General features: G+C 41.5%; 1 protein-coding gene across 1 annotated transcript in view; it reads left to right on the forward strand.

Annotated features, from left to right (window-relative positions):
- The first annotated feature begins 402 nt into the window (after nt 1-402).
- The window catches only part of iav (transient receptor potential cation channel subfamily V iav), a 62,323-nt gene continuing 46,950 nt past the window's right edge, over nt 403-15,775 (forward strand). Inside the window, exons 1-3 of the mRNA XM_089648951.1 lie at nt 403-529; nt 4,573-4,727; nt 6,549-6,771. Of these exons, the coding sequence (XP_089505077.1) occupies nt 403-529; nt 4,573-4,727; nt 6,549-6,771 (505 nt within the window). The remainder of the gene's footprint in view (nt 530-4,572; nt 4,728-6,548; nt 6,772-15,775) is intronic.

Below are 15,775 nucleotides of genomic sequence, written 5' to 3' on the forward strand. Positions count from 1 at the left end.
AACATACCCCAATTTGAGATGCCATAGTCTCAATGGCTCCAGACGGTTGGTAGCAGTTGGGACTCTTGTGAGGTTTAAAATTTAAAAAAGGGTGGTTTGAATGTTTTGCACGTATGACCTAAACACGTCGTTCCAGCATTTTTTTTTATTTCAATATAAATTACACAGTTTTATAAACGGGTCGTCAGTCGTCACTACATTTGCACCTTTTAATATCCGCATGTCTAAACTTACCTCTTGCTGTAAATTGTTTGTTCTCTTTATCCAGCTCTCGTTTTGGGCGTCACAGCAGCGTTGGACGCTAGTAAATTGTTGGTCCAGTGTGGGTTGCGATGAAGTCTTGTCAATTGTGCTGGTGTCGATGACCCGTGGAGTGACCAGGGTGAGGAGGTGAATGGTGCCATGGGATGCGGCCCGTGCCGGGGAAACAGCGCCGTACAGGCGGACGGATCTGTACTCGACAGGGTTATCAGCCAGGCTTCCAATGAGGACCAGTGTCTGCTGTACAAGCTGGCCAACTATAAGAAAGGTAACAACGTAATATAGACTATTTTATTAATTATATTATCACCTAATGTCGATTACGAATCTATGTGTTCTGAGTTTGGAGTTCCACAAGGCACAATGTTCGGTCCTGTACTGTTCTTCATATACGTTAATGATAATATGTTCAGTCTCCCTATTAGTAAAAGTGTCATCTCATGTGCCGTTGACATCATCGTCGAAGAAATAACATGGTCATATATGACAGTATCTGTGAATTATGATATATTATGTATGCATTTTTACCTTAATGACCCTGCACCGACCCCAACATTGGAGTTATGGTAAAACTACAGATGTCAAATATCAGGGGATCGTAGGAAGTTAAATGAAATTTAAGATACATGTAGATAGATATCTGTGCTTAAAAATAATAAAATTCACTTATCTTTAAATAGTATAAAATAAAATCGCTATTTGCGTCTGTCTGTTTGTGCTATTAGTTCTTCTAAAATGCGCAATGGATTTTGATACGGTTTTCATTATCATTTAGATAATTTCTTTCGAAAGGTTTACATATATATAAAACGTTTATATTTTATTTTATAGAAAGTAGAGAAAAGTCGATATTTCGTTACCAAATCATAAATAGAATATTTTCGGGCGTTACATTGCTAACGCTGGCTAAACCTTATGAGTTACATCAAAATACTGTATTACTGAATTGTGTATCTTAGAAAAGCCTACAGAGAAGTTCGTTTTAACATGTGTCTATCTCCTAATAATAACCCCCAGCAACGCCGGGTTCACGTCAGCTAGTATGTTTATACGATTAAGAAATATCCTAAAACGTTCCAATATTAATATGGTTTACTTTGCTCTAGTGCAGTCAGTGTTGCAGTATGGTGTACTTGAACGAGGATGAATTTATAAGTTATATTGTATCCTTGTGCCGTTGATTTTTTTTTTATTTTTTTTATGTGACACCTCACAAGAGTTTCCCTGCCTGTGCAGTGCACAGACAGGGGAACTATGTCACCACCCGGTTGGGCGGCGTTGTGAGGCGGAGTAAGGTAGGGGCTGTAGGAAGGGATTTGTTAATGCGGGCCTTGAAGAGGCTCGGATTATAGGAGGGAGGAAAAATAGATGCCGGTAGCTCGTTCCACATACGAGCCGACTTACACAAAAACGAGTCGTAAAAACGGCCCGTTCTCATGAAGCCAACGTCAACCGCGAACGGGTGTTCAGTTCGTGTCCGTCGAGTTTCGCGCACGTGCACCGGTGCATCAGGAATCAATGCTGCTAGCTCCTTGGAGCAGGCTCCATTGAAATACCTGTAGAACAGACAATGTGTGCAAACATTTGTGCTAAGGGAAGCTACATTTGCATTTTACGAATATAGATCCTCGAATATCCCTGCACGACAGGAATTAGTAGTATGGAAGATGTATTCGTAGATTCAGATAATGATCAATGATGAATGGAGGTTGACAAATTAAAGAAAGAAACCAAACTCTGGAAAATTTAAGCCAGAAAAATATCAACCCGTTTTTTTACTATTATACATGTATTTTTATTAATAGATGTATCAAGAAAAAATATATTTTGTCTGAAGATTGAACCTTACTCCCCAGGTACTGGAGTCAAACGCGCTAACAACTTGCAGGGTAAATTATGGGGAGTTTACATCTCCCGAAAATAATGAGTACCGCCCCCAAATATGCGTTACATATCCGAGTAGATCGCCACACGATCGGTTTCGACGAAATCCATATTGCCGATCGCTTAGGATATTGTTATTCTCGAGATATGTGAGAAATTTGTTGTTAACCACCCTTTCTAATACCTTCGAGAGTATGGAAGTGATGGCTATGGGGCGGTAGTTAGAAGGGTCGGAACGGTCCCCCTTTTTTGGGATTGGGTGGACGATTGCCTTTTTCCAAAGATCTGGCACCTTTCCACCTTTGAGAGAGAGCCTAAATAATTTCGCGAGCACTGGAGTCATTTCTGCAGAACACCTCTTGAGGACCAAGGCAGGTATTCCGTCCGGCCCACTGGCTTTGTCGACTTTCAGCTCGTTCAAGACTCGGAGAACCTCTCTGTTCCGGATCTTCGGTTCCTCCATTTGAAAACCGCAGTGCGGAATGGAAGGGGGAGTCTCTCCGTTATCTTGAAGAGTTGAGTTTTCCGCGAAAATTTTGCCTAATAATTCAGCTTTCTCGCGGGCCGAGTTAGCCAGCCGACCATCAGGCTTGGTCAGAGGTGGGAAAGTGGTTCTGCAGAAATTTCTTCCGATCGAGCTAGCGAGTGACCAGAAAGCACAGCTACCAGTGGGGCAGTCAGCCAGCTTTTTCGCAATTCTCTGGTCGTGATCGCTTTTAGCTCTATTTAGAACTCTCTTACAATCCCTTGCCCGTTTTCGGTAATCCGAAAGGTTATTCATGGAGCTAATCTTCCGGAGTGCATTAAAAGCCGTATTTTTGAGTCTGACAGCTTCAGCACAGCGATGGTCAAACCACGGTTTTGTGCCCGCTCCAGAGGATTTGACGGAGAAGGGAATGTAGCAATCCATTGCTGATGTGATTACTTCTTCTACCTCGCGTGCACAAATTGATGGGTCCTCGGAGCTAAAGCATACAGTACTCCAAGGAAAGGCGCCGAAGAAAGACCGCATGCCGTCCCATTTTGCTGTAGTGCCATACCTTCCTCTTTACATGTTTGTCGGGTTGACGGTTCATGGAGGATGGGACAGAGGTGGTAATCAGGCAGTGGTCAGAGGATCCTAAGGGCGCTGTCACCTCCACTCTGTACCCGAGTGGCTCACTAGTGAGAAACAAATCGAGTAGGTTGGCTCGAAGTGATGGGATGTCTGGTATTCTGGTCGGAGATTCTACGAGTTGGCTTAGTCCATGGATAAGGGCAAAGGATTCCGCAGATCTACCGGCAGAGTTTGTTGGGCCCGAGAACTTCAGCCATTGTTCATTATGAACATTGAAGTCCCCCAGGATTACAAACTCGGCCGATGGGTAACGGGGCAAGAGAATATCTACAGTGTCACTCAAGTATTTAAACAACTCAACAGTGTCTGATTCGGCAAGGTTTGGTGAGCGATATAGGCACGCATAGATTCTCATCATACCGGTGAGATCCACACGTACCCATAACACTTCGTGTTTTGCGCTCTCGATATTTGCGAGACGAGCGCAGCTGATGTCAGCACGGCTGTAAAGGCAGACACCTCCTTTGGGCCTGAAAAGGCTTTCCAGATGATATCCTGGGCAGTTCAGATAGGAGTTATCTGGGGGCTCGGCAATCTGTGTTTCCGTAAGGAAGAGGAGATGGGGATTTTGTGAGAGAAGGTGGTGGTGGATGGGAGTTAGGTTGGTGTGCAGACCGCGAATGTTAGCGAAATTCACCTTCATCCTCGGTCCACACTGAGGACTCCTACTGTTCGCTGTCGCTGAGTTTATATTAATTTGTTGTGAGTTCGAAGTTTTTAAGTTTGTTTTATTTGTTTGTGGGATTTAGGATTGGTTGGGAAGGATAAGGTTAAAAAGGTTGGGTGGGGAGTTGGAGAGTGGAGCAACTGGATACACCAAATGTAAGGTATGTTCTTCTGACTGCGGTTCTAGGCAATGGGCAGGAGAGTCCGGCTGTGGAGGTTGCCCAGTGCGCCCCAAACGCTAGATGCTGGGTCCTCACCGGTCACGAACCGGCACAACATCAGCGGCAGGGTTTTTTCGCTGGCTGATGGGGCAGCCCACCCTTGGTCGTGAGCCCAAGGGTCGGGCCCCTGTACTATCCAGCGGCCCGGACAGCGATAACCGGTTTACTGGATCTCCCTCAACCGGCCTCTCCCAGCCCGGCCCGCCCCGCAGTGAGTAGGCCGACCCATTCATCAGTGTGATCCAGAACGCACAACCCTCCATGAGCCCGGGCACCCCTGCTAAGTCACCAAACGTAGCGAACCACTTCAGGTGACCTGTGGCAGAGGTGTTGGTAACCCAGAGTATGGTTCCCGGGGCGGCGGTACCCATTGACCACCTCCCAAATTAAGGATGATGAAGATTAAATGATTTACTCTTCCAGGTGGTGAATTGATTGACGCCTACAACTTGGGGGGGCAAGCCGAAGTGGAAAAGCTGATTCGAGAGCAGTTCGGCATGCTGATGTACAACGAAGGAAAAGGACAGATCATAAACAGAGCCGAGTACCTCCGATGGAAGTTTCGAGATCACAAACAGGTAGACATTGTTTAACTTATGGTAGTTGAAACAGATATTCAAATGTTAATTGATGCAGACAGTTCGGGGGAGAGATGCGAATGGTCTTCAAATTATTCTGGTTCCACGCTCATGTGTGTCACATTACCATGAACGCGGTGTAATACGAGATTCTTTTACCAGAAAACCTTAACGATACTCGAGTGTTGATTTGATGCAGGTTACTCTTTTAGGATGTCTCAAGGACTTTATTGTTATTATTTTTTTATGTGACACCTCACAAGAGCGTCCCTGTCTGTGCAGTGTACAGACAGGGGAACTATGTCACCACCCGGTTGGGCGGCGTTGTGAGGCGGAATAAGGTAGGGGCTGTAGGAAGGGATTTGTTAATGCGGGCCTTGAAGAGGCTCGGATTATAGGAGGGAAGAAAAACAGATGCCGGTAGTTCGTTCTACATACGAGCCGACTTACACAAAAACGAGTCGTAAAAACGGCCCGTTCTCATAAAGCCAACGTCAACCGTGAACGGGTGTTCAGTTCGTGTCCGTCGAGTTTCGCGCACGTGCACCGGTGCATCAGGAATCAATGCTGCTAGCTCCTTGGAGCAGGCTCCATTGAAATACCTGTAGAACAGACAATGTGTGCAAACATTTGTGCTAAGGGAAGCTACATTTGCATTTTACGAATATAGATCCTCGAATATCCCTGCACGACAGGAATTAGTAGTATGGAAGATGTATTCGTAGATTCAGATAATGATCAATGATGAATGGAGGTTGACAAATTAAAGAAAGAAACCAAACTCTGGAAAATTTAAGCCAGAAAAATATCAACCCGTTTTTTTACTATTATACATGTATTTTTATTAATAGATGTATCAAGAAAATATATATTTTGTCTGAAGATTGAACCTTACTCCCCAGGTACTGGAGTCAAACGCGCTAACAACTTGCAGGGTAAATTATGGGGAGTTTACATCTCCCGAAAATAATGACAACATTACTTTTACCCACATTCTTGTGAGGCTGGTATCACTGTGAACCTGCGCGCGATTTTTTATTATTTTTTATGTTAACTCCACACAGGATTCCCTGAAGAAAATAATTTCCCTCAGGGCCTATGTCATCTTTGGGGATGCTGTGTGGGGGGTCTTTTTGTGGAGAGGAAGGAGTGAACATGGGTCTTGAAGAGTCCCATGTTGTGGGAAGGAGGAAACACAGAGGCCGGCAGTTCGTTCCACAGCCGAGCTGTTGTACTTAAGAACGAATCGTAGAAACGACCCGTTCTCATGTGACAAATGTCAACCGTGTACAAATGTTGGGCGCGCGTTTGGCGTGTATCCCGACTACGCACCGGTGCCGAAGGGATCAATGACGCTAGTTCCTCAGAGCATCTTCCATTGTAATACCGATAGAACAAGGACAGCATACCTACCTGACGCCTGTGCTCTAAAGATTGCAGTCCGTTTGTTAAGATTGGGGAATCTATCAAACGGACCGCCCGTTTCTGCACAGAGTCGATACCTCGCGCGGCAAATAATTTATTCTGTCTCCAGCGGTCTAGCCGTCAGTTTAGCCCTAAATCTCCTCTACCGTACGCGATCTGCTTTGTTCATAAAATTATTGCAACGTGAATTTTGTTAAAATAAAAAAAAATTGGAAATATCCGAATTCTCATTTTTACACACCGAGAGTAATCACGTAACCTTGGATTCTGCGGATTGGAAAACCACAGAATCATTCAACCAACAACCCTTTTAAATCGGCGATAATCACAATCCCCTAAAAACTGATCTAAATCCCAATCTATAAAATATATATGAACGATTGTGTATTTGTCCAGGTCGTGCTTCCGATAGAGGCTTCCCTCTCCCGGCACGACCCGCTGTCGCGCTGGCACGACCACCCCGCGTGCTGGCAGATGCGGCATCGCGGCGCGTTGGGCGAGTCTCTGCTGCACGTGCTCATCATCTGCGACACGCGCGTGCACACGCGGCTGGCGCGCACGCTGCTCAAGTGCTTCCCGAAGCTGGCGCTCGACGTGGTGGAGGGGGAGGAGTATCTGGGTAAGAACTGAAATGCGGTAATTCGTTCACACGGTACCCTCAAACATAACAATACACATAATTTATCGTAATATTGTCAAAGATCAAAAAAGGCGAAAAACCTGTCACAATAGCAAATTGCACATAGTTCATCAATTCCAGTGTTTTTTTTTACATTAGCTCCACAGAGAAGGCCCTAAGGAAAACGATTTCTCTCAGGGCCTATGTCATATTTGAGGATGCGGTTTTGGGGGCCCTTTTGGGGAAAAGAAGGAGTGAACCTGGGTCTTTAGAGACCCATCTTGTAGGTGAAAGTAAACACAGAGGTCAGCAAATCATGATCAAATCAAATACCAATTGTTGAACTCAAGTTGTGGAGACCCATTATCATGTGACAAACCTCAACTTTGTACAAATGTTGTGTTTTTCGACTGAGCACTGGTGCCAAAGGGATCAATGATGCTAGTTCCTGGGAGCATCATCCATTCAAATATCGGTAGAAAAAGGACAGCATTCCCACCCGACGCCTGTGCTCTAAAGATCCGTCTGTTCAAATAGGGTAATCTATCAAACGGATCGCCCTTTTCTGCAGAGTCAATGGTTTTTTAAGGTATTTTGGGGCTATAGATCAGATGTGGCAGCCAAATTCAACAGTGCGGCACAATTGCGTTTTATAAAGGGTGGTATACCATAGTATTCACGCCTTGTACAGTACGTCCAGCTGCTGATAAGCTAACTTGATGGACTCCCAGCGCCTGAGCTGGTCAGTTAGATGTACACCAAGCAACATAAATAATATATAATAAACATATAATAACTGACCCAGACCAACTACTATTCAACATATTTGAGCTACTAGATAAACGCCAATTATACAGAATAAATTTTTGACAAAAAAAAAACAAACCTCAACACAAAATATCATAAATAGACCAATTATACAAAGCGTACAAAAAAACATAAAAACTCCGACGGTAAATACAAGCTTTGGACACCACAAATAACAGGCAAAAAAGCATTCAACAATCTTTCACTCAATATGAAAAGCGAGGGAAACAAAAAGATGGATTACGGAACAAAAAAAAGAAAAATTACAGTAATCAAACATATATACGTATTACACAACACAATATCAATACGACTATATACATCCTTATGTACAACCGTTGCTCGGGCCAGTTATTGTTGCATAGTATTTGGTTCTGTTGTTTCCCACCCGCGTTCCGCGCCTTTTACCTACATGAGTCAGTTGTTTTAGTAACCGCGCCGCAAGTACAACCGCTTTCCGCATAACCTATCTTGAGTTATTAAAACCACCGCGCCGCGCTATAAACGGCAAATGTTATACCGCAAAGAACGCCGTGAAAAGTGCATAAAAATAGCAATCTATAACGCATTGAACCATTTCGCAAATCCAATATCACTATTCCCTTTCCTTGACCTCCTCCAATACTAACAATTACCCTACCGGTGATTAAAGCAGAGCAAAGTGGAAGGTGCCGACAGCTTGGAGATATTGGTAAGTCAATCAAACAATATCACAAATACCGCAATTACAGTCCATTCACGCCGCAACATTTGGTCCTATTCGAGCCGCATTATTTAAATTGAGAATTACATTTTGGTAATTCGAGAACCATATATTTGTTCCTACTCAATTGCATTCATTTTGTGTAAGAATTCAGTTAGCAATACTCGTCCGCTATTTGAAATTACATGCCTAGGTATAGGTACTCTTTGCTATCTTGGGTAATTAAATTATTTATCGATGTTGTTGTAGCAAATTTATTCGGTGCAAATCGCAAAGATATTACAGCGTAATATATATTCGTCTATATGTATTAATGCCAACCTAAGTACGTACGTAAACATCGCTTTGAGTATCGCTCAATATATTTAATTATTTGGAAAATAACTTCTCCACTATAATTCGTCAGTACAAATTGTCGCCCAGTACACTTGTGTTTCTTGCGCATTATTTTATAAATAATTAAACTTTTAGTTTGCAAATAATTCTAAAAATGGAAGACAAACAAAAAAAACAATTAGTTTTACTAAAAGGTAAAAGAGATATTATTCTAAAAAGGGTTCAAAATTTAGTTTTGCTTGCAAATAATTTGCCAATCAATTTCGAAGCGTCACGCTCAGGTGAGGCATTTATGTCCGAATCTGAAAGTATTTTAGAAATTAAAAATAAATTTGAATTAATTATTGATCAAATTAACGAGAATACTCTTACGTCAGACCCGAATTCTGAACCAGATTATTCAAGCTGGGAACAGTTTGAAGAATTATACACACGTATTATTCGCGCACGAAATAATTTAAAACCAAATTTAGCCACAAAACCGCAAACATCTACATCTGCGTGTGCTGCTACGACTAATAATAATAATTTTATTAAGTTACCCGCTATAGAATTACCTACGTTTGATGGACGGATGGAAAATTGGCACCTATTTTATGAAACATTCAAAACAAATGTTCATTTAAATTCACAACTATCTGATTCGCAACGCGTACAATATTTAATTGGAAAATTAACTGGAACCGCGAAAAATGTTACGTCAGGTTTAGTGCCAACTGGAGACACATATAAAATAATCTGGGATACGCTAGTCAATAAATATCAAGATAAGCGATCTCTTGCCACTTATTACCTGAATAACATATTTCATTCAAAAACCGTAGCTCACAACGCAAACAATCTGACAGTTTTTATAGAAAAATATTCAGCATCTATCGCCGCACTAAAACAATTGGGAATAGAAGACCTTTCGGATTTTATATTACTACAATGCGCTTTGCAGAAGTTAGAGTCGCAAACTGCACAAGCATTTGAGCTCTCAGTTCGAGAAATCGAGATTCCCACCTGCAAGCAATTGGTGTCGTTTGTGCAAGATCAGGTCAAAATTCTGCAACGAACTTCAACAACTCGTGGACCTAACACCGCCAACACACATTCAACCAGTTCCGGTGGAACTGGTCGCACAGCTCAACTCCGCACACATCATACTTACACGAGTACGCAATCAAAATGCCTTTATTGTCAAAATGAGAACCACACGCAACTGTACACTTGTACACAATTTTTAAAATTATCACCAAAGGAAAGGTTTTCCTTCGCAAAGGAAAAATCTTTGTGTTTTAATTGCTTGAGCCCGCAACATACATCTACAAAATGTAAATCAAAAGGCACTTGTCATAAGTGTCATGGCAAGCACCATACTTTTCTTCATTTTGATAAACCCAGTCAAGCAAACGCCTCCACATCCAATGGAGAAACTCAACCTAACGATGCAGAACCGCCGATATGTACTATGTCAGCAACCACGCGACAAGGGGCAACCACTGAAGTTCTTGCTACCGCCAAAGTTCACACAGTTAATTGAAACGGTGAAGAGAATACCGTCCGCTGTCTTCTAGACCCAGGCTCACAAAAACATTATATAACTTCACAATGTTGTGAAAAATTAGGCCTGGCAGTCAGTTCAGGAACGCGCTTCGCAGTCCAGGGTTTAGGTGGCAAAACGCAATCAATAAGAGGAAGTGTCACATTGACAATTCAATCTAGGATTGATCCCTACTTCAAATACTCCATAACCGCTCTAGTTTTAGAAAAAATTACCGCTCATTTACCTACTTGCAAGGTGGACTTGACGTCATATAAATTTATAAATGTTCCGCTGGCAGACGACACCTGGGCAATGCCAGGCCCAATCGATTTGCTAATTGGCGTCAGTCTGTTCTCTCAACTGTTGCTACCAAATAAGATAATCACCCCCGGTTTTCCAGTCGCGATTCAAACCACATTAGGTTATGTTTTTATGGGTGACGCCCCAGTAAATTCTCAACCAAACATCGCATTAACTTTCTGCGCTACGCACGAAATTGAGAACTTAATGCAAAAATTCTGGGAAATCGAAGATATTGGTTCGGAACCAGTTCACAGCCTCGAAGAAAAAGAAGCTGAAGACATTTTTAAAGGCACCACAACTCGCCTCGAGGACGGTTCTTATGAAGTGGCTTTGCCATTCAAAAGCAACCCTTGTGACTTAGGTGATTCATTGCAAGCTGCGCAAAATCGGTTTTATGCACTAGAAAGAAAATTTAATCATCTGCCAGAACTAAAACCGCTTTATGATGAAGTGATAAGAGAACATATTCATAAAGGTTATCTGTCCCAGGTGGAAGCCTTACCGTCAGAAAACGCATACTACATCCCGCATCACGCAGTTAGGCGTGAAGATAAAATGACAACAAAGGTGAGAGTGGTTCTGGACGCAAGCGCAAAGACAAAAACTGGTTTATCTTTGAACGATATTTTACACACGGGACCAAGCCTACAGAATGATTTATTTTGCATTCTTCTGAATTTACGCCTTTTTCCTATCGCAATATCCGCAGACGTTCGTCAAATGTATTTATGTATAAATGTTCGCAAAGAAGATCGTCGTTATCAACGAATTTTATATAGATTCGATCCGCAAAAGCCGCTTCAGGCTTACCAATACAATCGCGTAACATTCGGTCTTAAATGTAGTCCGTTCATAGCCCTTCGAGCAATCAAACAATTAATGTTAGATGAAGGCGCTCGCTTCCCTCTTGCAAAGGATATTATTAATAGAGATGTTTATGTAGACGACATCGCTAGCTCTGCTTTAAATGAGCAAGAAGCTATCCGCGCGGCTGAAGAGTTGATTGAGCTCTTCCAGTCAGGAGGTTTTCAACTCGCTAAGTGGGCATCCAATTCCAGCACAGTTTTAGAAAACGTTCCATTGGAACTTCGCCTGTCGCAAAGTGTAACTTTCGATAATGATGCATCGCTAAAAATCCTTGGGCTACGATGGCATCCTTCGGATGACATTTTCGCATTTGAAGTTACTCCAGACAATCGAACTTGTACGAAACGCAATATTTTATCATCTGTCGCTAGACAGTTGCTAATAGACAACAAGTCGATTCTATATATACTGATTTCAGCAAAGCGTTTGATAAGGTTTGCCATAAAATTCTTGTTAACAAGCTGGCGAAAATTGGCATAACCGGTAACGTACTATCCTGGTTTAAGAATTATCTGTTTAATCGAGAGCTTACTGTCTGCATTAAAGGTCAACTGTCCTACACCTTTAAAGCTACAAGCGGCGTGCCCCAGGGATCACATCTAGGACCCATTCTTTTCAACATATTTATAAATGACGTTACAAATGTATTTATACGTGTATTTTCTTTGATGTTCGCAGATGATATGAAAATTTACCGAATTATTGACAATATTAATGACTGCTTATTATTACAATCAAACCTCATTAGCTTTTCTGAATGGTGTATCCGAAATAAATTAACCCTTAATGTAAAAAAGTGTCAAGTCATGAAATTTTATAGGAAGAAAAACCCATTGATTTTCACATACTGTATGAATAATCAAGTCTTAGTATCTGTTCCCGAAATAAAAGACCTGGGGATAATATTTGACACCAAATTAACATTTATCTCCCACATTAACAATATAACCACTAAATAATAATAATTATAATAATAATGTTTATTTCAGCTGGACAGAGCGGTGTGTGCAATGCTCTGCCTGCCATAAAAGTTTACATAATACATAAAAATAAAATGAATAAAGACATAAATGAAAATAAAAATAATAAATAAAAAATCAATACATTGATGTGCACATTAGGACGTTATGGTGGCTTGAGTGAAATTCTCCATCTCCGGTGTAGAGGCGCTCCCTGCCACTGGGCAACGGCCTGGACAAGAGTGTTGTCCGATCTCTGGTAGCGCTGACTCGTCCCGGCTATTCTGTGGCGCATCAAAGCAGCGAACCCATGCACCCTTCCTTCGGTGAACATCTGTGAGGCGCTGCATCGCCAGGGGAGGCCAAATAGGGCTCTGTATGCGTGGTTGTACTGTACTCGGAGTGTGTTCATGACGCCTTGTGTGTATGTCGTCCATAGCTCGCTAGTGTAGAAGCTCATACAATATGTTTGGAAAAGTTGCTTCTTCACCGGAGGACTGCATTTGTTGAATCTCCTGGCAAGCATGTTAGCTCGCACACTCAGTACTCTTCTTTGACGTTCTATGTCTTTTTTATCATTTAGGTCATCGGTGATGACATGCCCCAAATATTTGATTTCGCTGCAAATTGTCAGGTTGGCCCCGCCGAGACGTATGGGTGGAATGACAGTGGGACCAGTATTTGCTTTAAATATCAGCAGGGATGACTTTTTAGCATTGTACATCAGCCCATGACTGTCAACGTAAGCTTCGCATATTGCCAGAAGTTTTCTCATCGCTCTTATCGATGGAGCTAGTATGACCATGTCGTCTGCATAGCTAATATTGTTCATACATACCCCGGCAATATGGCATCCGATTCTTGTCGTATTTAGTGTTTTACTAAGTTCATCCATATACACGTTGAAAAGTACTGGGGACATTGAGCCTCCTTGTCTAACGCCGCACTTTAATTTGGCTGCTTCTGATAGGCTTTCATTCCATCTGACAAAGTTTTCCTGTTGGTTGTACCATGTTCTCAATATATTAACAATTTGTGGTGGAACTTGTCGTTCGGTCAGTTTTTTCCACAACGCATTATGACAAACCCTGTCAAAGGCTTTGCTTAAGTCTAGGAAGCATGCGTACACCATTGTTTTTCTGGCTTTATAGTATTCGATTGTTTGTTTCATGCTATATATGGCCGTATCAGTAGAGCATCCAGCTTTGAAGCCCATTTGAGAGTCCTCTGTATTGAGCTTGTCTTCCGTTAAATTTAAGATGACCTTTTCGAAGATTCTTGCAATTATTGTGGCAAGAGATATGGGTCTGTAATTAACAGATGATGTCAAGTTCAACTGGCGGCTTTTTGGGATCGGTATTATTATTGTTTTGGACAGCTCTTTCGGAATGTGTCCGAGGCCGATCATGGCAGTGAAGAGAGAGGCAAGCAGTATTGTTAAATACTCCCCCGCATGCTTTACATGTTCTATCACTAGTCCATCGTGACCTGCAGATTTACCTCCTGCCATGTTGCGTATTGCTCGCTGGATCATCTCAGGTAATATGACGATGGACGGCTGTTGTTCTGGTTGATGCGTTGTTGTCTCAATCTCTTTAACCATTATTCGCGGTTGATCTGGTGCGGAGCAGAATGTATTTCTGAAAACTTCAGCAATATCTTTATTTACAGATTTTCCATCAATTTGGCTCGGTGCGGTGTATTTCGCCTTCAATACGGCATTGGTTTTATTCCAGAAAGATGAAAAATTCTTGCATTCAAAGCTGTTCGCTATTTTGTCCATTTTGTTCTGCTCAAAGCTTCTTTGACAATTCTTATATTTTTTCTTAAAAAGCAATCTGGTTTCTTTTCTAGCTTCCATGATGGGACCTTCAGTAGGTCGTCCATTCTGCAGCCAATTTATATGTGCATTTCTAGACGCTTCATAATATAAGGCAACCTGCTCATTCCAACCCGCTGTAGCCTTCCATTTTCTCCCATTTTTTAGCCTTCTCTCTATGTTAAACGCAGATATAGCTGAGTTACTCAATGCTTGTACAATGTTTTTGTATAGGTCATCGATTTGGGCTACATTCATCGTGGTGCTGTCATAAGTTTCTGTGTTGGTTCCATAAATTATCTGAAGTTGACCTATTGCAAATTGGGCATACCTGGAGTAAGACTGCACTTCTACATGACTTTTGGGCCGCCATCGACACGGATCCTCTACTTTTGTGTGACTTGCGGTATATGTGGGTAACCCATTAGTTCTTAGAGTGGTGTGCATTGGTCTATGATCAGACCAGTCGGACTTGTAGTCAATATACATATTTTCTATTGTATTGAGTACTGCCTGAGTCACTAGACAGTGGTCGAGCCACTTCGTGGTATTATGTGCATCGCTTACGTATGTGTAGGAGTCGAGCGGGAGTATGTCAACATCCGCAATTTGTAGGTTATATTCGGAGCAGAATGATTTAAGCTCACGTCCAAATGGCGAATTCATGTCGGCATTAAAGTCTCCCAGAATAATACAATTAGGGTTGTCTCTTTCCTCAATTATCGTGTGCATTTTTGATAGACAGGATAAATATTCCGGTAAATTATCAGTATTGTCCACTGGCATGTATACACTCATGACAAAGCGATGCGAATGTTGGGTTTCATATTAAGAACATCAAAAGATTTCAAAAATTTAAAAACCTTAAAAATATTGTATTCATCCATTGTCAGAAGCCATTTAGAATTTAACTCAACCATTTGGAATCCATTTTACAATGTTTATGAAAAATCTATCGAGCGAATCCAACATAAATTTTTACGAAACATAAATTATAGATTAGGTATTCCCATTGAAAACATTAACAACACCTCACTATTGAAAGTCATGGGCCTTGCCACTTTAAAAGAAAGAAGAATATGTTCTGATCTCTTTTTTCTTTATAAAATTTTTAATAACATGTTTGACTCCCCTGAACTCCTTAGGCTGATTGACTTTCATGTGCCTAGTAGAACGGTTCGTCAGAAGGTACCTTACCATTGTAACATTGCAGGTACGAAAGCAGAATTAAATTCAGTAATGAACCGACTGCACAGTGCAGGGAATAAATATAACATGAACACCAACGGTACTGAATGTCTGTCAGCCTATAAAAACATTGTTATTAAATCTGTATGTCTATCTTGATTTTTTTGAGATTCATTGTTATATCTGTATGTCTATCTTGAGCTTTGTAATGTTTATAATTTTCAATGTATCTAAAGTTATAGAAATGTGCATCCTATAGTTTACTCTGTTTGTTGTTTTTAACTTAATATTTTTATACTCGGTACATTTTTAATTGTTTTATCTCTTCTACTCTCTGATTATATCAAATGTATTATAATTGTATCATATGTAAAAGCCCTAATTGGGCGTGTACAAACAAATAAATAGACTCTTTGACGTGATGGGTCTGGTAGCACCTATAATTGTACAAGCCAAGCTTCTAATAAAGGAGCTGTGGAATTTGAAAATCGATT

Source organism: Hesperophylax consimilis, chromosome 28 (assembly GCF_061612785.1).
Source record: "Hesperophylax consimilis isolate HC1 chromosome 28, BYU_Hcon_1.0, whole genome shotgun sequence".
Classification (NCBI taxonomy): Eukaryota; Metazoa; Arthropoda; class Insecta; order Trichoptera; family Limnephilidae; genus Hesperophylax; species Hesperophylax consimilis.